We start from the raw sequence: 23,055 nt of genomic DNA, 5'->3' as shown, positions 1-23,055 counted from the left end.
AGAAACATGTGTAATTGTCCTCTGCTATCTGAGCTCATGATGAAAGATCATAGCCGCTCCTAGCTACAGAGTCTTCAGCATATTCCATGAGTGACATGTTAATTCTAACTTTCAAAAAGCTAGGGGAACCAGGGAACCATTCTCCTCCTTGCATTCATAAGACACCTATAGGTAGAGACTCACAGTGTAGCTAGGAAATTCAAATCCAGCTGTGTCTGAAGAAGAGGTTGGACTTCCTGCACAGCTCAGAGCCGAAGGCTACGCTCCAGCTGTGAACACCTTTGGGAAATGCCTGTCCTGTGTGTCTTGTTCTGTCCACAGCAGGGCCATAGACTTACAAAGCCTTCCTTAGAATGGGGCCCAGACGTAAGCTTTCTTCCTGGCCACCAGAAATCTCAGAATAAGAAAATATGGACCAGGGTCTTTTTTTTTCATGGACAAAGGGTAGAAAAACAGAGGGGATGGTGGGTGTGGGGAAAATGAGGAGAAAAAATGAAATAATGACTCCACATAAAGGAAATTGATACCCCAGGATTCTCTCCCTAGCTCCACCACGAGTCCCTAGCTGCACTGGGAAAACCCATCTTATTCCTGATGTTTTCTTTTCTCGTCTGTACTGAGATGTTTGGACTAACTGGCCAGTTGAGTCCTCTTAGAACCTTTGTTTCTTAACTTTGATGTGGGATAACGAGAGAGAGAGAGAGAGAGAGAGAGAGAGAGAGAGAGAGAGGAGAGATGGATGGAGAATTGCCACTAAAGTTATAGGGAGGCCTTAGCTTCACTGATGACTCAGCCTGAGAAAGGATAGTGGAGCCATATTATCGTAAAAGATCCCAGGAAGAGTTGTAAAGACATCTTCCTCTGGAGCAGTGGGGGTGGCTGTGGGGAACGGGGAACCCCATCCTTCCACATCCCTGTTCTCTAGGCTCTCTACCAGGAGCCTGGCTGCCTTCTCAACTAGACACAACTTAGAACCCTACAGAATCAACCACGTTTTCAAGTCAGCTTGTACAGACAAGAAAAAATGCTCTGAGTTCTCTCCCTAACAGCTCACCTCCCACTTCAGGGAATAAGAAGACTGCTGTTCTTTGGCTTCATTTAAGAAAGTTATTCCTATGAGGACGACACAGTTTCTGAATCTTTTCTGCCACCTTAAGTTTTTAAGCCAACCGTTTAAAGATAGCCTTAAACAGTTGCCTGGTCCCAGTGGAAACAGGAAGTAGGTGCCCCAGGGAAGTTCTTGACAGGGCTGTGTAGAAGCAACGGAAGCAATGAGAGCCTCTCAGCTCTCTGCCAGTGAGACACACCCAGGCTTCAGCCGTACATAATTAAGGAGATTCATCATTAGGGGTTGAGTTTGCATTCCCAGAAAAGTCCAAGACCACCACGTCATTTACAGAGACAAAGAAGGACCTGTGCTTTAAGGCTGACGTTCTTCATCACATGCCCCCTGCGGTGCAGATGTCCCTGCAGAGCCAGAACTGTCCTTAGCTGAAGTGCACCTTACCAGAGAAGGAGCCTTCACTTAGCGCTGACTTAGTGTGTCCCTCCATGGTGGTACGTTACTAAATAAAGGGGAAATCGGGGAATTGTGAGCTTAATGAAGCCAAATCACCGCTGGTATTAGAAAGTGATTAGCTGTGATCTGTGCAGTAAATAAAGCAGGACCGTGTTACAACTTGATTTGGCTGATGTGTTTCAGAAGGACTCGTAATTCATGTTTCAACTGGAGAAATAGCTTCGGTGAATGATGCAACAGACCGTATTTTTGTTCAAGTGTCTCGACAAGAAGCAAAAGATGGAGTTACTTTAAGTGCAAAAAGGATCTTAATAATGTTCATGCCGTTCAGCTACTCATAGGCAGCTAACGTGCAGCTATTTCCTAGCAGGGGAAATGTTATAGAATCTTCTTCATTTGAAGATTTATGTTTCCATAGACTTTGTTTATATAAGAAAGAAGTGTGGTTAGTACTTTCAAACAGATGCATGTTCAAGCCTTCTTGTGTTGGTTTGTTCGGAAGAGATTGCGATTATCTATTAAGTATGACATTAGAAAAGACATGGAAAAAATGTCTGTACTCTCCAAAAATATTAATAGTTTATATGTATATTGCCATCCAATGAAACTGCAGCCCTTATAAAATCTGAAGAGTTTGAGGTATTGCTTTGCTTTTTCAAAAGATTTAGAAGCAACCATGAAAACCCTTTCAGATAGTAAAATGCCTGGTCTGGGAATGTAGCACAGAGGTAGAGCACTTGCCTTAGCATGCATGTAGGCCCTGGGTTCAATCCCCAGCACTGCATAAATAAATAAATGAATAAACACATGCATACATACAAAAAACAGCTAATACAAACTGTAGGACTCCATTTATAGAGAACCTTAAATAAACAAAATTTAAAGTGATCACTTAAAAAAAAAATGTTTGGCAAGAAATTAGTACTGGTAAGGACAGTACTCAAGCAGAGACACTGGAATGGGACAAAACTGATTTGTTGGAAGGTGAGATGAAAATCTGACTGGGAGTCCATTGGCTGTACCTTAAGCCTTACGGGAGCACAGAAGGAGCTTTCCAAGGACAATCAGTCCTGTGGGTTTCAAGAGAGCTGTGCTGAATAGCCTAAAATTAAATGAATCCCTTCACCTGTCTAGCCACCCTGGTCCTTCCCCATGAAAAGCCAGTTTTGCATTCGATGGGAGATTCTCAGCCTCTGCTCTTTTTGGCTTTCAGGATGGAGTGTACAAACACCTCTAGGAGAAAAATCCTACAGGATGGGGCTCTGGTCACATCTTCCCCGCCCCATCTCCAGTACAGCACTCCTGTTTAGAATCTCAAAATCCCAAAGTAGTTTTATTTTTCAGTTTAATAAGCAGAAAGGTATCCAGGTGATTTTGAAAACTTTGGAATCCCCTTTTAAAGACATAATTGTCGATGACTCTCCTCTTAACTCTCAGTTTCTATGCTCTCTTCAGTGTTAATTGCCACCTCTTCAGAGGGCAGCCCATCTGAAAAGTTTACTGAAGGCAAAGAATGGCGTATGTGCTTGGCCCACAGGTTGTCAGTAATGATCTGATAGTCGGGGAACACTTAGAGACATGGCTCAGGTAGGTGTGAACCTTGTCCATGTAAATCTTTTGCCACTTAATTGATAACATTTTGAAAATTCATAACAGCCAACAGTGATTAGGAGTTCACAGGTGCCAGCCACGGAGCTAAAGATTTTCTATTTCTCACTGAGTCCTCAAACTTATACCATCTCATTGCCTGTAGCTTCCACATGAGGAAACAGGCTCAAGGAGGGTGGAGAGCTTGTCCAAGGCCAGAGTGACTACGTGACAGGCAGACCCATAGCCTTCCCAGCTTGAAGCACTTGAGGATATAGGAGTGTCCACAGAGGACCCTTGCCTTGACTTCCAGCCTAAAGTCAGCTTCTAAATTAATCATGATTTACCTATTAAACGAATAAATAATATTTGGAGTAATCTTCCTGCCAGGGAAGAGCATCTCTTCTGGTCACTCAAGTTAAGTTGCTTCTAAGCTGCTTTTGCGAAAACTTCCGACATGTGTTGGAATTTTTACCAAAGAAGGTGAGAAGACGTGCTTCACACTGAGAGAGCATAGTTGTACCCCTATGTGGCCAGGGCCCCAGTAAGGCTTTGTAGACTGGACCTCTCATTTGAATGTATTGCAGGGAGCCAATATGCCAACCTAACAGCATCCCTCAGAGGATTTGAATCCTTTATTTTTCCAATCCTCTGCTCATTGGTACCTGGGTCGTGTTGCTGCATGTGATGGGGGTGTGATGTGTGTGTTTTGCCCTGCAATGCTGCCTTGCATCTGCTGATGGTCGAGGGGAGTCTGCCTCTCCCTGTGCTGGAGCACATTCCCCGATGCTCTGCTAATGCATTCCTGAGAGAGTAGGTCTGCCCACTCTGGGCTCTGGTCCACTGACCTACACTGTGTCCTCTATCTATTACTTCCATTTTAACCAGCAACTTTCCACCCAAGCTCTGTGAGTTGGGGTGGACTAAGTCATTAGAAGTGACAGTCACGTAAAAAAAAAAAAAAATGGCAAAGCACAGGAGTGCACGATCAAGGGACGCCTTTGGAGAAGGAAAGTTGCCGGTGCCTCCTTACATTCTCAGATAAGACAACCGACTCTCCCCAAGCTGACTCCTGGCTCAGGTGAACTGACTTAACTGTGAGGTCCTGCCAAAGGTTGTTTCAGTAAGCGGTGCCTGGGGCTTTCACAAAGTGAAGTCACCTTTGCCTGCCAAGCAGGGGCTCTCCAGCTAGACACCAGGCACTTTCCTTGCCTTCTCACGATGCCTGCAAAGGAGGAAGTACCTGTCATCAGCCTGCCTTTCCTGTGCCAGCACAGAGTTCCTTCTGCCTGTGGCTAATCTGCCCAGCTCATTCTGTATGGCTGAGCTAGAACAAGAAGGGAAACAGTGGGCTGAAACCTGGAGAATTGTTCATTTTACTGAAGAGGAGACTGGGGGACAGAATCATTGCTCTACTTGCTAAATCTCTGGTCTTCTGTCTGGTGCTGTGACTTCGATGGGGCACCGAGGAGCATTTGTTGGGTGAGCGCGATTGCTCTTCATCCAGCCTGGAAGGTTAGTGGTGTTGCCAAATATTCCTTGCTTCCCTTAACGGCCCATTCTAAATCAATCTTCCATGAATTCATCAAAATGTTTGCTGGAGTGCCTTAACCTTGTTGCTTCCATGCCAGTGGCCCTAACCCGGGAGGCCTCTTGCGGGGCATTTCCCCAAATGTCCTCTGCTCCCTCCAGGGAAAGGGCCCTTGTCCCTGGGCTCATTCCCCATGCTGGCCATATTTCCCTGCCCTCTTAGCTCCTCCTAGATGAGTTGGGACATGCCTCAGAGTGCTTTTGTTTTCTCTGAAAGAGGTTGACTTGGGGAAGAGAGTGGGGGAAATATATGTGGGAACCGTTTAATTGTATCCATGAGGATTCTTAGTAATCAGGATGCCAGTGTGTGTTTTCCAGAGCCTAGAGCTGACATAAATAATGTAGCGTACCTCGCTTTGTGCAGGCTTGCTTAGGAATGCTGATGGAGAAAAAGCCAAACTGGGATCTGAAGCTCCCGGCTCCCGGCACAGCCTTTAAAATCTTTTTATTGAGTAGTACTTTTGAAAGTGCAGCCAGGACCTTTCTAAGGCAGGGAGAGGCCACGCCGGAGTAACTCTACAAGGCCTCACTTGGTTTCTGGAGAGTGAGAATCAGGTGGAGCTTAGATGGCTTCAGCTAAGGATGGGTCGATTTCATTTGGGGTTCCTACTCCCTGAAGGAATAGGACAGCTCTGTCGAGGTCCCGGAAGCCCGGTAAGTGTGCAGCTGTTGCTAACAAGCTCCTCAAACAGAGTTAAAAGTGCCTTGCCAGTCTTTTGGAGCCTTTTGCCTTTATGGGAAGAGCCAAATGAGCTTTGCGGGACAGCTAACCCCCAATGAAGTCCGGTAGCCTGGACTCATTTCATGGTAAAGTGTGCACTGGGGAGGCTAAGAGGGACCACAAACGCCACAGTTCATTTGCAGGAAGGAAATAAATGTGTGTACGTGGGATCTCTACAGGAGGCGTGCCAAGCCAGATATCCAACTGAAGCATCTTCCAGATTTTGATTTAAGGTGTAAGATAAACCTAGGCCTGACCACAAATGATAGATGTGAAGGTGATGGTGGGGAGAGTGAGCATGGAGCAGAGGGATGTTAGGGGTCCTTCCGGTTGCTAATGATGTAAAGGCACAAGCTCTAGGCGTTTCGTAAAAAGAGACAGCGATTCCTTTGCTTATGCTCTGGTGGTTTAAAAAAGGACCTCAGGGAACATCTGTTTTGCTTTGTTTTGTTTTCCTTTTGATTAAGGCATTTGGGGTCTAGAAAAGAAGATTAAAGTAGGATCCGTTTAATTTATTTAGTTTGCCTCACAGACATGAAGCTTCAGAATGGTAAGTGTCAATTATATTCCTACCGGTTCGGGAATTAGCTGGAAAAAGGGTCCTCGCCAGGCAAGGATCTGTTACCAGATTCAGGTTGTGACAGTTTCTGGCCAGTGACAAAAAAGGTCGTGTGTCAATCCGGGGAGAGCACAGAGGTCAGCTCTGGTTGGACTGGAGGGATTGGAGTGAGTTGCCCTTTGAGGGGATGGTTCTGTGTCTGTTCTGGATGGTTTCACCATTATGGAACCTTGCTTGGAAAACAGTGATCAACTCAACTTTGAGTTCACATGAAAAAAAATGAAATTGAGCTGACACTGGGACAGGTACATTTATTTCCTCTAAGTTTGGTAAGTAGTTGTGTTTTTTTTTTCCTCTCCATTTAAAATGTGCCATCCAAATTATGTTTCATAAGATGGTGTTTGGAAATGCCTTTGTGGTAGGAGCTTGTGGATGTGTTACTGAGAACTCTGCAGAGCACATGGACAATGTCATTGAGTTGGAGGGAAAGAAACCTGGTTGTGTCTGGTTCCATCTCATCCTCTTTATCAGCTTCTTCTAAATGGTTCCACCATAACTTCTGTTCTGTCTTCCTGAGAGCCCATGCACCCCTCTCTGTGGTTGCACACGCTTGCCCAGATCAGAGTTGTGCTTTTGTCTTGTATTGACTTCACTGCCAGCTTCTGTCTCCCTAATAAAGAACCCAGAAGGGTCTTTAGTTGGAGCAAGTGAGTCTCAGTCTTTAGTCTGAGGATCCGTTTCAACAACGAGGCTTTTGCTCTTTGGCTAACGGCATGCCCATCTGTGAAATGGGCTTGAGAGCCAATTAAAAACATGCAACACCTCTGCTCCTCAGAAACCTCTCAGTGGCAGCTGCGAAAATTTGAAGGGAATAAAAAAAGACAATAGAGAATAGCCCAGGGTTATCTGCGAGCTCTTCTCTGACGGACTGAGTTGAGAAATGTTTTACGCATCCCCAAAATCATGTTGCTTGTAAGTTTTTATTTCTAATTGCATTGGAAGAAAGTACCTTTTAACGGTGGAGAGAAATACAATACTAGTAATAAACAAAACTCCATTTATATAACCTAAAAAGTGACCTGAAGGAATGCGAGGAATTGATAGAAGGCTGTGCTTCTCGGGTCCAAAGTCACAGCTTCATGTTTAATTTAACAAAACATTAAACATTTCATGTTTAATTTAATGAAACATTAGAGCACTAGGATTTGTCACCTTCATGACAGAATGTCAGAACTGTGGGATAGTTTCAGAATTTATGTTCTTTCTCCAGAATTCACATGTGACAATGGAAATGTCTCACGGCTTAAAGATCTGTACTTTTTTTCAAGGGATCTTTTTTTACCCCTCTGATAAAAGAAGAAGAAGCAAAAGAAAAGCCAGTAAAACAAGAAAACCACCAGCACATTAGGCATGCACTACTAGTCTAGCTAATTTTAGGGGGGCTATTAGCAGGCATTTAGGCAAATCTATTAACATTTAGCATCAGCTCAAATGCAATTGCATTTCTACTTTTTTGCTTCCGACAAAATAAGCACAGGGCTCTTCAGGATGAGAAAATAAAGAATATTGGAACCATTTGTTAGGCGGTAAACTTTTTACTAAACCCACTTGGATTTTATATTGAACTGTTGCAAAAGGTGGGGTGAGATCTTTGGGAAAATAATGAATGAATGTATGAGTTTGGCAAAGCTTATTTCCAATGTGAGAGAAGCAACCCTGGGTACTGCCTGGCTTGCCAGATTTTGTTCTTAGTCTAAAAAACGTGGCTGGAAGTTGAAAGCGCTTCTTTGCCTTTGGTTGTGATGGAAAATTTGCCTTTTGGTATTTCAAGGGGCAGAGAGAGAGAGAGAGAGAGAGAGAGAGAGAGAGAGAGAGAGAGATACTTTACCTGTCTGTCCATGTTTTGTAGGTTGGTGAGGTTGGTGGGTTCTGTTTTCATCCAATACTCGAAATGTTTAGCTCCTTTGGGTAGAAAACAAAAATTTATGTTTGAGCCATGAAGGCAACGATCCGTTTGTAAACCATGCATGTATGTGTGCATAGATGTATTTACACACACATATCTACCTGCACGCACATGCACATGGTGTGTAGGCACACAAACAGCCCCTACATTCTGCCTCCATTCATTTGAACTGTCTCCTGTGCCATTTCTGGAATGCCATATATAACACAGTGTGGTACTTTGTTTTGTGGTGACAGAAATGTGATACCTCCCTGTGTTATTATATACTCAGCCCGAGCATGCAGCTTCCCTCTGCACCTTGAAGTGGCTGAGACCAGATGCTTCAGAGAGAGATGTCATATTCATTCAATTCAGAGGAGCATATGGCTAGAGAAAAATCATTATGACAGTTACTGACCCGAAGAGCAAGTTGCTATTTTAGCCCTTAAAATTTTTGCTTTAACCTCATTCTGTGTAGCTGAAGATGCTTTCTTTAGAGGAATAATTTTTTAATTCTCCTATATGTTGCTTTCTGTACAAGGGGTGTGAAAGCCTGGCCTGGGCTCCTGGGGAGTGCTGTTTCTGTCACAGGGCCGAGGAGTGGGGAAGGCTCTTCCACCAATGCAGGATGGATGCCTGCTCCTCCTAAGGGGCCACGTGCAGACCCATTGTCTCCGCCTCTGGGTGCCAGCACTGAGATCCAATGTGGTGCTCTCCAGCTCACCTTGGACACACTCAGCCAAGGACCCAGCAGAGTTCACCCTGTGTGCTGTCCCAACTGTCCTCTGTGCTGCCTGCTGCCTTTATGACCCCTGGCTTCTCACCATCCCCAATATAAATAAATCTCTGCAGGTGGCAGAGGTTGATGAGGAGGCCTCTTCATTTCCAAAGGCTCTTTCCATTGTACCTATATGCCTGGCATTATGACAAGACCTGGAAGGGAAAGGATTGGGGACATGGCCCCAGCCCTGTAGACACTCCTACCCTGATGGATTCCTGATAACAATGCAACAAAGTGTGGTCTTCAGTGCCACCAGGGCTGTAAAAGCAGATGCCACACTGTAGTTACCCTGAGGGTATGGAGGAGGGAGCAGGTTGTTCTCAAATAGGTCATGACAGTTTTCCTAGAGGTCATTGATGGAGATATGTGTTGGGAAGGTTCCACAGGGAGACATGGAGCAGGACTGTCCAAGCCCAGAACATGGCAGGCACTTAGCTGCTGCACCCGGGTACCTGCCAGGCAGAGGATTGTGCTAGGAAGGTGAGCAGAGCCTGTGGTAAATGGTTTTCCATACCATCGAGTCCAGGTCCTTGCTAAGCGACCACCATCTCAGAAATCGAAAGCAGCTGGCAGTTGTCAGCAATGGGCAGAGCCAGGGCTGGGCAGAGCTAAAGCAGGGCAGTGGGGTTTGTCATTTCCATCACTAATTTTTTGTGTAAATGTGCCGGCTCCCACTAATCACTTGTGAACACCCCAGATGGAGCCCATGGGCTGTCAGTCTGCAACTTCTGCAAGCAAACTACGGGACACCAATGTGGGGACTTCATCCTGTCCCTGACTTATTTCAAATTAGAAAAGATGTTAGAGGAGAACTTTTACAAAAACAACACCGTGTGTTCGCATGCAAATTTTCTAGTGTCCCTCCTAGGAAATCTGGTTGGGAGGAGAGCAGATACAAATGTTCCTGTTTCAATCTGATTTCTGCATATGGGAGGGTGGGTGCATTCAATTCTTTCACATGGCCAACACTTCTGGAAATGGAATGAGAAACGGAGCATGTCAAAACTAGTGAGTGTCCTTTCTCTAGCCCCTGTGGCACATGGTGTGGAGTTTCTTTGTTACAGGTGGGTGGGGTGTCTTGATGTCTTGTTTTTTTTTACTTTTCTCACCAGCTGTTATGCTTTTTGTCATGTGGGATTGCAAAGTGGTGGCACTTCAATGAGAAGGTTCTAGCAGGTTCCATGCACATCTTATGGGAGTACACGACGCAGGAGCATTATCCTTTAATCTTGACCTTTTGTATCTTGACTCATAGGCCACTTTTACAGTCTTGGCTGGCCCTAGGCAGGGCCGACTCTCGGCATCCTCCCAGCAGCCTCCCAGGAAAGAGTGGCCAGAAGTTACCCCTCTGTTATCCTACAGGCTGTGCACTGGGGAGTTGTCAGGGGAGCTCCCTTGTGAAGGAAGAGCCAGGCCAGACAGGGAATGCTGGGACTGGGTCCTGGCTGCCTTGCTGGCTTGAGTAACACTGCCAGGCATTTTGCACGTGTTGAACGGAATGAGCTCTCAGTGGCCTGATTTATCTTTCTGAAGAGTGAATGGTAATACTTCTAAAGCCTGTGAATAATGTTAATGATGATTTAAAAAAAAAAAAAAGCACTACCTGTGACCAAGGCATCAGCTCACCCCAAGGCTACACATCAGCCAGGCTTCAAGCATGTCCCCATGCTCACAAGTTTGGCTCAGTGCTTTGTCCCTTCTCCTCCAACCCATGCTGATCTAGTTGTGAAACTCAGTCCCTTTGCTCTTGCAGAAAACAAGAGGAACAAATCACCAAACACATGCACAGCCATCACCACCCCACACCAGGAGCGGGTAGACTTCACTGAAGGCTTGGAGGAAAGGAAAGCTTTTACTTGCCAGGCACAAGGAGAGCATTTGGACCCCTCCTGAACAATCCCTGCTTAGTTCTATTAACCTGGGTCTCTGGCTCCTTGTTGCATCTCCATCACTCCCCAGAAATTCAAGTGCATCAAACTGTATGCACTCTGCCTCTGCCTCAAAGCCTACCTTATGAGTACGCCCGGTGCTATCCCATCCCAAGGCTCTGCAGGTGGAAGACTACAATATAAAGATTCATTTTCCTATGGGTGGGAACCAAACCATTTCCTATCATTGACCTTCAAGCCACCAAGAAGGGAAAAATTGTTGTTTTTTGCTTAAAATGATAATTTTTGACATACAGTGCTTTATTACATATTTCATGATGCCTTTCAATATCCTTCCCATGTGGAAGATTGATTGATTGATTGATTGATTGATTGAGAGATTGATTGTGAAGGCAGTGTGGCCAAAAGTTAAGAGTGCAGGCTCTGGAACTCTGACACCTCCTAGCTGTGTGCCTCTGAGTAGTAAGCTGCTTACATTCTCTGAGCTTCAGGTAAATGAGGGATAACCGTGGCCCTCCTTGATAGACCTGTAATGCAGTTAAATGAGATGATGCATATAAAGGTGCTCATTTCAGAACCCAGTTGGTAGTGCAATTGTCATTTCCTGTATCTATAATCAGCATTCCATTTTGTTCCCAAATTTATAAGATTTTTTTCCCTCTATGTTCAAAATAGTTTAAGCTTAAGTTGGTAGAGTGCAGGGATTCTGGAACAGGCCAGATCCCATCTTACCCACCAGGTAGATACTGACTCCATATCCATCCTTGGTCTTGAAGGCGGAGCCCAGGCAGGCCCCCTGGCCTTGCGCTAAGCCAGCTTTTGGTTTAGTTTGTTTCCCTGCAATGACCTTTCCCCCCTGTCACTATTTGACCCAGACAGCTAAAGAACCCAAGGTGATGGAGGTCAACTGGCGTTACCAGAACTTTCTTACAAGCAGAGTTTTACTAGAAACACAAACACTCTCTTGTTCAGGGGAGCAGAATCCAGTTCTTAGGATCTTGGTTTGAGCCCTCAGAGGGAGGGGCTGGCGGGGGGCAAGAAACTGTTATTGCAACTCGATTTTAATCAACAGTTTCACTAACAATATTGAATTAAAAAGTTACTAGCTACTAGTTAGAGCATGGCTTAGCTCATACACGGGCAAATCAGTCATTCTGTGGTGATTAACATCTATTCAGAACAGAGAATGTATTATGGGTACTAAATTATCATAGGAATTAATGCAGTCTTTTTAAAGGGCTTAAAATATGTTAATAAATACAGTATTCCAGCACCTGCAGCTCAAGGAACCAAAGTCATTAAAGATGGATATAATTATATTTATTATTGCAGGGATCTAGGTGGGGGGGAAACGGTTTAATGAGCATGAATGAAACAAGGATTCTTTATTTAAAACTTTTTACCTAAAGAAACTGCACCCTTTGAGGAGTTATTTCATAGAATCATTGAATGAACGAACTATACAAAAAAAAAAAAAATCAGTGATAATATTCCAACCTCTGGGCAGTGAACTTTTGGGTCCACCGAAGACATTAAAAAAATACTTCACTTGCTTCCCATTGAACTTTGGGGCCTCCCCTTCCCCTCCTCTGCCTTGGAGATCTGCTTCTGTGGCCACCGCTTCACAAACCGCACAGTCCATCCCCTTCTACTCAAATTCCACCCAAAAGCCACGCCCTGTTGGCCATTTCTTAAACACACCAACCTCTTTCCCAGCTCAGGGCCTTAGCCCATACCTCTGGGCCTTTATTTTTAAACTACTTCAGCAACACTTTACCATACTTTGTCCAAAACAAATGTTAGATATTAGCTAAGTTAATGTCGTGCCATGATCGTTTAATACAGGTATGTGCACTAGGTCCCATACCATCCCCATTTTACAATAAGAAAAATGGGTCAGGGGGTTAAATGGCTTGACCTTGGTCCTACGGACCTGAAGTTCTCTTACTGCAAAGTCCTGCTGTCTCTTTGCAGGGCCAGCTACTGCTGTCCATCAGACCTTGCTTAGAGGCTGTCCTTGACCCCTTTAACTAAAATCAGTGCATCCCACCCTAATTATTTTTTTTTCAAGATACAGTTGGTCCTTCGCAGCTCCTCTGAGCCGGCTTTAAAATGATCTGATCATATGTACGTGTATTTTTAGTTACCATTTCCCTTTTGGCACACTATCAGCATGCCCATGAAGACAGCAACGGGTTTACTTTGTCACTTTGTGTCCCCAGCCCTATTAATGTAACTGACACTTAATAAATACTGAGTAAATATTTGTTTAATGGGTCCTTGAACTCATATGTTCACCATTTGCTGTCTGTAGCCAGAATGAATTATATTTTTTCATCTATAGATAGATGAAAAAATATCATATATATTTTGTTCAAATTATCTGATGAATAAAATATAATTTTATTAGGAAGGGTAACCCTCTTTTGTGATCAAATATTTTCCTAGCTAATGGATATAAAAATGACTAGTATGACCATTTCCATATTAAATCTGAGCCTTTTTGCATAAAGGCTGGTAACGGATGGTTGAGGATACTTCCTATTTGGACAATAAAAAATCAGAGAACCTGAGCAGGGAAGTGTCTTGCTCCAGGCATGAGCTGGTGGGGACCATGAAATGACAGCATCTAGGTTGTTTCTGCCCATCTGCCTTGTTCACGCCTCCGCCTGTGTCAGGAGCATCCCCCAAGCCCACTGGAACAGAAGCGCTTCTACACCGACTCTGGCTGCTCCAGGGGGGATGTTGTATTTGGCAGGTCGGGAGCAGGAGATTGAAGTTCTCTTATTTTCTTAAATCTTGGGGGTGTTTGAGGTGAAAATTAACTGTCTGCCTTTCCTTGTGGTGGAATGCATTTGAAATGCTATTTCCTGTTATGAGGTAGAAGAAGAAAAATAAACAAACACACATGGTGTGGAATTAAAAACAGAGGCCCCAGAGAGGCACATCATACCTACAGTGAGACACCAGACTTAGAGAAACTGCCTCATTGTTTAGATTTCCCAGCTTGTCGAGGGTACAATCAGGCTCTCCAAATTCCCAGCACCATGATTCTTTACCATATGGGGGCCAAGGACCACATGAAGAATCTATATAAAATTGGGGGCATTATTCCCAGAGAACAAGAGTATGTACAAAAATGAAATGATTTTCCCATATGTCAGAGAGTTTATGGACACTCTTGTTTATTTCATGTCTAGAGGTGTATGAATTCCAGTTTAAGAAGTCCTGGTAGCACATAGCATGTAGTAATATTATAGCTAATATTTATTGAACTCTTGCTATGTGTTAGATCCCTAATTAAATTTTATGGTTTTGGACTTTATTTTCAGTGTAATAATTCCTCTTCTTTTGCAAATGAGAAAACCGAGTCTCAGAAAAGTGAAATAAACCATAAAGTGCTAGTGACTAAATGAGAACAGATGATCTAGTGCTGGAACCCCACAAAGGTGGGCAGAAAAAGCCTGCACACCTTCTGCTTGCTCTTGGTGCCAGGAAGAATTTCATGGTGGAAAGCAAACTAAGCAGACACCTTCAGAGTATCAGGAAAGCCACGATGGGATGATGACTTCATGCTCCAGGTCTTTTAGCTCCTTGTGGGGAAGCAATTGGGTTTTCTCAGGATATCTCCTCTTTCCAAGAATTTCCCTCTATTCCTCCACATAGGGGGTGGGGTGGCTGGAAGAGGTAGTTGCCCTGAGCTGAGAGAGTTCCCATGGTTCTCTTCATCCCTTCTCAGAATACTTCCAACATAACCTCGTCTGTCATCAGATGGGCAGATGGGTCCTGTCTGAATGTGAAACCCTCCTAGGAAGATTCAGAACCAACTGGATTGTCAACCCGTTTTATGAGAGTCTATTAACATGAGTTGTGCTCCATTATTTCTTTCATTCCTTAAGAGAATCAACACGGAACTCATTAGAAGTTGCTTGAGAATGCTCCTTGAACCTTTCTTTTTCTTTCTTTTTGGAAGGAAGCAGAATTCATTTTCACTTTGATGGGTTTTATTTATTAAGCTAGAACTATTAACTTCAATGGAGTTAAGGACCTCTAAACCTTTCTTTTTGATCCAATGGGCTTTATGTAATCACTTTATCTCATTATTAATTTCCTAGGTAACTGCTTTGCTCTAGTCCCCTGGTTGGGTGCTTAGATTAGAGAATGGGAGAAGCCTCTTACCTCATGGAGGTTATAGTCTGGAGAGGGCAGGACACATAATGGATCAGTGTGACAGATTGCAGCATGTCATAAAGTGGTCAGCACATACAGCAGGCAGACCAAAGCAAGTGAGGTTGACTGGCTCAAAAGCTTATGTGTGGCCACAAAGACAGACCTAGAGAGGCAGCTGGGAAGTCTACTTTCCATAGTAGAAGGGCTCTCATGCTTCAGTGGGCTCAGGATTCCCCAGAGGTCTTATTAAAACACAGATTGATGGGTCCCAAGCCCAATTTCTGACTCCATGTATACAGGGTGGGTCCTACAATCTGCCCTGGGAAGATGTTGCCCTGAAGAGGATGGTGTTGCTATCCCAGGGACTACACTTTGAGAACCACTCTTCTAGCTTCGCATAGGAAGAGAACACAGAAAATGCTTTGTCTTGTTCTCAGCTGTTCCTCCCTAATTGTTGAAATACTTACTTGCACCATATCTCTTCCTGCTGTATGCGGTGAGTTTCCTTATGAACATATTGCTTCTAGTCTACCCATTGGGAGTGTAATTCCATATTGCTCTGCAGGCTTTCTTTTCCTTCTTTAAGTACCTGACTCTGAGCTCTGCTGGGTAGGAGTGGAAGATTACATTTGGTCCTCCATATCTGCAAGTTCTGCATCCATAGATTTAGTCAAGTGTCTCTTAAAATCATGTCTGCACTGAACCTACACAGACCTTCCTTTCTTGTCATTATTTTCTAAACAAAAGAGTCGAAGAATATCTACAGTTACCTTATATCTACCATATCTACCTTATGTTAGGTATCACAAGTCAGCTACAGATCATTAAAGTACATTGGAGAATGTGTGTGGGTTATATGCAAAATACTGTGTCATTTTATCTTGGGGACTTGAGCATCACTTTGTCCACAGAATGTTATGGAACCAATCCCCTATAGAAGCTGAGTGATGGCTGAGAAAAATAATATGCCACTTGTATGAATTAATGACTTGTATTCTCATGAATGTGACTCTGTGGGTCTGTAGGTCTGAAGCCAGCACTAGGGTCAGAACTGTTCCTCCCAAACAATCATGTCTCACAAAACATCCTGGACTTATAGGTGGACAATTAAACAAAGAACCACTGGCAGATCCAGTGCTATATATCCTCAAGTCCCCTCAGACCCCACAGGACCCACGTTATATCCCTAGAGAGAAAAACGAACTGGGAGAGAAGGTGGGTACCCGAAAAAGCCAAAATCAGTTGCAAAACAGTTAAGCGTGGTTTTTGACAAACCTACAGCCTTTTCATAAACACAGTCACGTTTCTGGCCAAATGCAATGGAAAATATGAACTCGTGTTAGAAAACAATACCAAGTTCCTACATTAATGGTTCTTTCTCTTTCCCTTTATTCTTTTGGTCCATTTTACACGGGAAATAAGAACCTTGTGGACAGAAAGATCATCATTTGTCAATCCTTTTGCAGCAATTTTCCCAACACTTCTTTCAGCTCTAAATGCTTTTAAGCATCTGTCAGTATCATATAATAGCCTTAATGGGGGGGGGAAACAACAATAACAACAAACTACTCACTGCATAAGAATGAGTGAGTGAGTGGCTTCTCCTTCCTGGACCAGTGGAAATGATGGTCCTGTCCATATGTGGATTTCCACATGCAGCTGTGCCGTTATTGTTTGCACTTAGACCTTAAGTTGTCTGTAATTTTTATGTGTGCAGGAATGGTGCCAATTGAGAGAGAGAGAATGGACCAAAAAAAAAAATATTTAGCATCTCTGAGATGAGACAAGTCAATAAACAGCTTGATTACTAATTCATTCAGGAACAAAAATAATGGCTTTCTAAACTGAAACGACCAAATCCAATAACTAACTGTTTGTCAGGGCAGTAATAATGGTATTTGTATCTCTTTTAATTGGCTTTAACCTTTCCCTTCATGTGTGCAGTATTAAAAAATTAAAGAGGAAAGTATTTAGAGGCATAGATTTACGACACTGCGTGGATTACATGCTTTTAATGAGGTCAGGACAATAAACCATCCGAGCAGAACCTGCTGCCCAATGATGAATTACTCCTTTTTTCTACAGTAGATAGACTGGAGCGACGTACACCCAGGCTCACAGGCCTGCAGCTCGTGCGGGCCACGCAACAGCTGCTCAGCTCCGCTCTTGAGCTAGCTCAGGGTGTTTCCAGTTATAAGGAACGTTAAGAAAATTTCAAAATACGGAGCTACAATAGCTCAGGTGGAAAAATAATAGAAGAAAGCTACAAAAGGGAACACACAGTGCCCAGGTAGAGTTTTCATTCATGTAGGTCTGTGTACATCAGGGTACTTGCGCAAGTAGGGGTGGACAGGTGAATGTAAGGAAAGGAAGGAAGACTGGAAGAAGAAAAAGGAAGGAAGGAAGGAAGGGAGGGAGGGAGGAAGGGGATAGGGAGAAATGTAATTTGGAAGAATATATGCAGTGGTCCTAAAGCCAGCTTCACAGGTTGAGAGGGATCAATTGGGCAGTACACCTTCTGAATTTCATCATATTCTTAACTTAGACTTATAGAATGTCAGAGTATTTGCTCCACAGAAATCAACCAGCTCTACAAATCAGGCTTTCTTTGTAGAGGGCCCGTTCCTAGCACATCACTGGTCACACACTGATTCATCCACAGTTGGTCAAATCCAGAAAAAGAAGAGTTCACGAGGAGAAGGAAACCTGGATTCCCAAGAGGGTCAGGAATGGGAAACAGGATATGTTTCTCTTTGACTTTGCACATGTCTTTATTACTTGAGGTTTTATTAAGAATTTATAATAAAAATAAATATTGTATTTTGTTAAAAATCAGTACACAAACACCATTCGAAACTTTTTGAAAATAGCAACAAAATGAATAACTTTCACATTGTAAATCAAGGGCTTATCATTTGTACAAGGAAGCAAATTCAAGACAAGTGACAGAATCACATGGTCAAAGGACTTAGGACAGCCCAAATTATGTCCTTGATCATGAAGACATCCTCAATCAGACCCCATCTGACTCCTAATTCTGGGAAAGAAAGCAAGCTCGTCTCCTCCTGTTCATTGGTTGACACCAGTCTCATCACAGTCTCTGTCCAATCAGAGGCCTAGAGTTGGCAGTACGAACCTGAAGAAAAAACATTCCACTCTAGATAGCACAGCTTCAGTCCGTGGCAAACACACCCTCCCTGTGGGATAGCCCCTCCATCCCTGAGCCAAGGAATGTAACACTTTCTTTTTTCCATTTTAAAATGGGACAACCTTCAAGTAGCCTCAAGAATGAGCAGAGGTCTCTAGTTTCTCCTTTCTTTCCAAATTCTTTTCATATATCTTAGCCCTTCTGTTTTCATGACAGCCACCAACCAACTCCAGGTCCTATCCTGCTTAGGACCTGTTAATCAGCTTCCTCATGCTTTGACAAAAGTTCTGAAATAAGGCAGTTTAAGGGAGGGAAGATATATTTTGACTCAGAATTTCAGAGGCTTCAGTCCATGGTCATATGGCCCCATCACTCTGGTTTTGGGGAGGAAGAACATCATGGTGGGGAGCTTATGATCAGACCAGAACTGATCACATCTTAGTGACCAGGAAGCAGAGAGAAAGAGAAACTCAAGGGGTCATGGTCAAGACATACTCTTCAAGGACGTACCCCGGGCAACCTACTTCCTCCCCTAGCCTTCAATTCCTCAAGTAACACCACCAGTTGGGGGGCCAAACCTTCAACTTTTAAACCTTTGGGGATCATTCTAGATCCAAACTATAACAGGACCTAATTGCTCTCCTTTACTACAGACTCTTGCAAATCAAAGTCCCTTGCAGAGAAGCCCATACTTGAATTGTTAATGAAAACAAATGCTTGATTTTACAAACAATCATTCATTCAACAGATATTCCTGTATGCCAGTCTCTAGGTTAGATATGGGGGCACAGTGGTAAGCAAGTCAGAGAGCTGACGCTGACGTTGCAGTAGGCAAGACAGACATGGACCAACCGATGTGAGAAAATAATGTGTATTTTATATCTTCTACCATAGGGAGGCTGGAGGGGATGTTCCTGGGGAGCCAGTCTATGAACAGAGATGTGAATGGCAGGAGGAAGTCAGTCATACGTAGAGCTTACACAAAATGAATGTCTTATATGGTCTTTTTTTGTGGGGGGTATCTGCACCCACTGAGGCCTTTAAAGACACAGCAATGAAGGGTAGAAGCTCACTGTAGACCTCTCTTTCTTTCCTAGTGACTAATTCAAACTGAACTCAGATGGTTTTTGCTGCTGCAAGTATTTTTTTTTTAAATGCTCAAAACTGGGCTCATTTGTCTATTTGTAGCTGGTTTCGTGTGCTAACATATACCTAAGACTGTTCACTGGCCACAGTTGTGGGTAGCACTATTTCCATGAAAGAAAGTCATGGGTTGAACTGTCATGAACTCTGACTTTTCTCAGTCGTGTTTGTACAATTTCAACCAAAGACACTATGTTCAAGGATGATTTACAGACTTTGGATCAAGAAATATCCAGGTTCAAATTTGAGCACTGCCTCTTCCTGTATTCTGAGCATGGCCTTGGCCTTCCCCAAGCATGTGGTGTCTTCAGCTATAACATGGGGCTATAAAAATACCCATTTCCTAGGGTAATGGGGAAAATTAAATAAGGTCATATCTCTAAAGTGCCTGGTTCAAAACAACCTAGAGCTCCCTCTTTGAGAAGTTTCTGGAAATGCTGATAGACTGTGACTTACCAGAGAGGCTGTCGCTGCGTGCAGACAGGGAGATTCCATTCCTCATTTCTTTAGTCTTTCTGTTGGATGTAGAGCTGCATTTAGGGTCTGGAGGTTGCAGCAAAGATTTCCTGATTAGACAAGAAAATTGAGAATGTAGCTGTCATTCTTTTAGTATGATCCATCAGAGGGGACAAAAGAAGGATTATCAGTTGGGTACTCAGCAAAAGTTAAAGCTATTCCTTTAATCCTTATTTAAGCGTCTCCCTCTGCCCTTTGCCTTCTTCTCCTTCCCTTTTGCTTCTGGTTGTCCTTATTGCTTCTCCCTGAAGCACCAGAGATAAAGCTTGGAACCAACTGGACAAAGCCCTTGAGTCACATCCACACGCGCAGCAATTGATACAGCAAACTGCGTTGCCTGAGCATAGAATCCTAAGGACATGCGTGGAGGCAGACTGTATTCCTAGGGGTACGCAAGCTGCATTTGAATATAAATTTTTTTTAAAAAAATCAAAAACCCAAGGAGATAAACAAGACAGAAGCACCTTTAATTGACTAAAAATATCAATGCAACATATTCCTAGGACAATCTCACCAACCCCCCTCCTCTTTTTAACGGGAACAAGGAGGAGGTTGGGAGGAAGAACAGCCACTGAATTGATCTGACAGTGGTTACCCCTGGGAAGCCCAAGTGGGGTCTGGTAAGGCCTGTATTCTTTACTTCATATGCATCCACCTTGTTTGATTTTGTTTGGAACCAGCCTGCACTACCTTTTTAAATTAAGAATATACATTTTTAAAAACTGGTGAAGGGCAGAGAAGAGTTACTTTCTAAACAAGATAGCTGCATTGTTTTTAAGTAAGTTTTATTAACAAGTGACAATTACTTTTTTATGATACATTTAAGATAGTGAATTATGAATGACTGAAAATCCCCTCCAGCCTAATTGGGAACCATTATGTCTGGTAATTGCCACTGATTTCTGCAAACAGTCATTTTTCTCTGGCCTATTAACATAATTTAAATTTTTAATTGCCCTTCATAATTGTCTATTGGAGTTAACAAACAGTCCCATTCACCTAAGGGTTTGAGACCAGGCCCCACCCGTGGGACTCATGCTGGAAGCATCTAAGACCTCTGGAGGACACTACTAGGACTTTGCGGGACTGTCAAATTGAGGTGGCACTGTCACCAATGGGACACCTTTTTAAGGACCCACCCAGCTGTGACATGATATATTTTTAGATGTCTGCAGTGTAGTTTGTCCACTTTACTTCGAAGCTAGCTCGCCAAAAAGAGAAGAGAGTCACAATTTAACAATGTGAACAAAGACTTTCATAGGTGGGAACATTCTAGAAGAAGAGCAGAACATCTGCCACTGTCCCATGGGAAACTTCCTATAGGACAAACGGTTTATATGGCTAGGTGAGGGGAGAAAGGAGGTAGGAGTCTGAGAGAAGATACATATGTATTTTAATAGATGTTTATATTAAACATATACATGTAGATGAGGTTTAACTACACAGCAAGTGTAGTTGGGTAAAATCAAAAAGAGTATAAGGAAAACAATGCAAAAATAAAATCTCCCTATAATTCCACTAATGAGTGTTAAATCTATGCATAAGTACATATATATCATATATATGGGTGTAAATAGTTTCATAATATATTTTCTCACACAACTTAACATTTCTCTGAAACATTATTTTTAAAGATTACATGATTCAATGTATGGATTCACCATTTTTAAGCATTGCACTCCTGTTGGATATTTAGTTTCCCAGTTTTTAAGATTACAAAAACGTGAGTGCATCAGCTGCATATTTTGTATACATCTGTAACAGTTACCTCAAGAAATTGCCCTAGAAGGTGATTCACGAGTATGGACATAGTGCTAAATTACCCTCCCCAAAGTTGCATTTCCATACAATCTCCCATCAGTATAGAAGAGGACTGAATTTCTCATATTTCTCTAGCTCTAGATAGTAACATTTATTAGAATGTTTGTGTAGTTGCGAAGTTTAGAAAACTACATCTGTGTAATTTTCAAGTTGCATTCATTTGATCCACAGTGAAGACAGATCTCATTTCCTTTATTAGTGTGTGTATGGATGTACATTTGTGAATGATGTTTTCTCCCCACTCCACCCACCCTTCTCTTCCTTTTTATCCTTTTCTTATTGACACAGTCGAGATTTTAAAGTCTTTATGCTTTTTTAATTCTCCGGAGATTGCTCTGCCTCAAAGCCACACAACAGTGGACTCAGACCACACAACCACGTCCTGTGCTACTGAAGAAGGGCTTTTTGTTTTTTCTGCCACTTTCACACTCTTACACATTTGCAGTAGGTGGGAGGGATAGCTCATCTCTCTGTGCAACATATGGAACAGTAAACAAAGCGTCTCAAGGGCCTCTGTGACTGTCTTCCGCTTCCTAGGCTCCCCTGATTCCCATCTTGGTTCCCAGCAAAAGTCCCAGGGAAACCTTTTGAAAACCCTCACTGGGTTAGTACTGAGGCAAATAGGAAATGACCAGGAAAAGTACAGACGTGAGCAACAGTCAGAAATACTAAATCATAAGCGATTCTCTTCACATAGGTTTATAGCATCCTGAATAAAGCAAAGTCTAATCAAGGTATCAGTGAGGAATCTGACAACAGGAGCCACAAAATGCTCAGCAATTCCAACATGAATGTCTGCTGATCTGATCTAAATCTGTTTCCAAAGTTGGGAGCTGCAGGATCCATGTATATATCTCTAAGACCCACGTTCACCCAAGATGTTTACAGTATCTGCTATCAGTAGCTGACTGGCCCATGTGGGAGGGAGTCCAAAGCTGAGATATTTACCCTAGCTTGATAACTGTCAGGACTTGTCATATGAGTGTGTTCAGAGTAGCCACATTTCTTCAAGGGTAGGTCCTTCTCTCTTTTTTCAGACAAGTTGAACGGGGACCTCAAGGAAGGATACTAAACTCATTCCTACATGAAACTTCCAGTGGGGTAAAGTCTGCTCGTGACTCTGAGGGAGACATTTATTATAAAAATAGCAACAGTTGTCATTGCTGACTCACTTTGTGCTTCCAAATTGAAAGTAACAACCTGTTACTCTTATTTCCCTCCCTTCCCCCAAGAAACTCCAATGATATCACATTTTTCTGTGATTCCATCTTAGCCAGCTCTTTGCATCTTTTACATACTTGGTTTAAATTCAGTTTTCTGAGAAAAGAGGTCCTGGGAAATCTGCTGCTTTCTGCACCTAGAACAGGAGAAGGGGGATGTCAATTTAAATTAAGATTGTAAAGATTTCTGCCATTAACTTATATTCATTTTCTTTTTTAAGTTAAATAATACATGAGGACTCTTTTGAGGAAATGGGGTTTCCTTTGAGGTAATCTCTAGACTTGATGGCTGAGAACTCAAGAAATGGACTCCATAACTGTTTTCTGCTCTGAGCTGGCCACTTTCTTTTTTTTTTTTTTTTCTTTTTTTTTCTTTTTTAATTTTTTTTATTGTGGGTTGTTTCAAAAACATTACAAATTTCTTGATCTATATCATATTCCACTAC

General features: G+C 42.9%; 1 protein-coding gene across 20 annotated transcripts in view; it reads left to right on the top strand.

Moving 5' to 3' along the window:
- Tenm2 (teneurin transmembrane protein 2) overlaps positions 1–23,055 on the top strand; it is a 1,198,434-nt gene that overhangs the window by 801,516 nt on the left and 373,863 nt on the right. The window contains exon 1 of one of the 20 annotated variants that reach the window (XM_048815961.1): positions 3,360–4,621. The exons of 17 other annotated variants lie outside the window; for them this stretch is intronic. Coding sequence is in view for 1 of the 3 variants with exons in the window: in XM_048815933.1 (XP_048671890.1) it covers positions 5,952–5,967 (16 nt within the window). In the remaining 2 variants the exon portion in view is untranslated. Of the gene's footprint in view, positions 1–3,359; positions 4,622–4,655; positions 5,351–5,401; positions 5,968–23,055 lie in introns of those variants that run through there. 2 more of the 20 variants (XM_048815950.1, XM_048815933.1) reach the window with 2 other exon arrangements.

The sequence above is a fragment of the Marmota marmota genome, unplaced genomic scaffold (genome assembly GCF_001458135.2).
Source record: "Marmota marmota marmota unplaced genomic scaffold, marMar, whole genome shotgun sequence".
Classification (NCBI taxonomy): Eukaryota; Metazoa; Chordata; class Mammalia; order Rodentia; family Sciuridae; genus Marmota; species Marmota marmota.
Note: the sequence above shows the minus strand (reverse complement) of the source record. Positions and strands in the feature narration are given on the sequence as shown.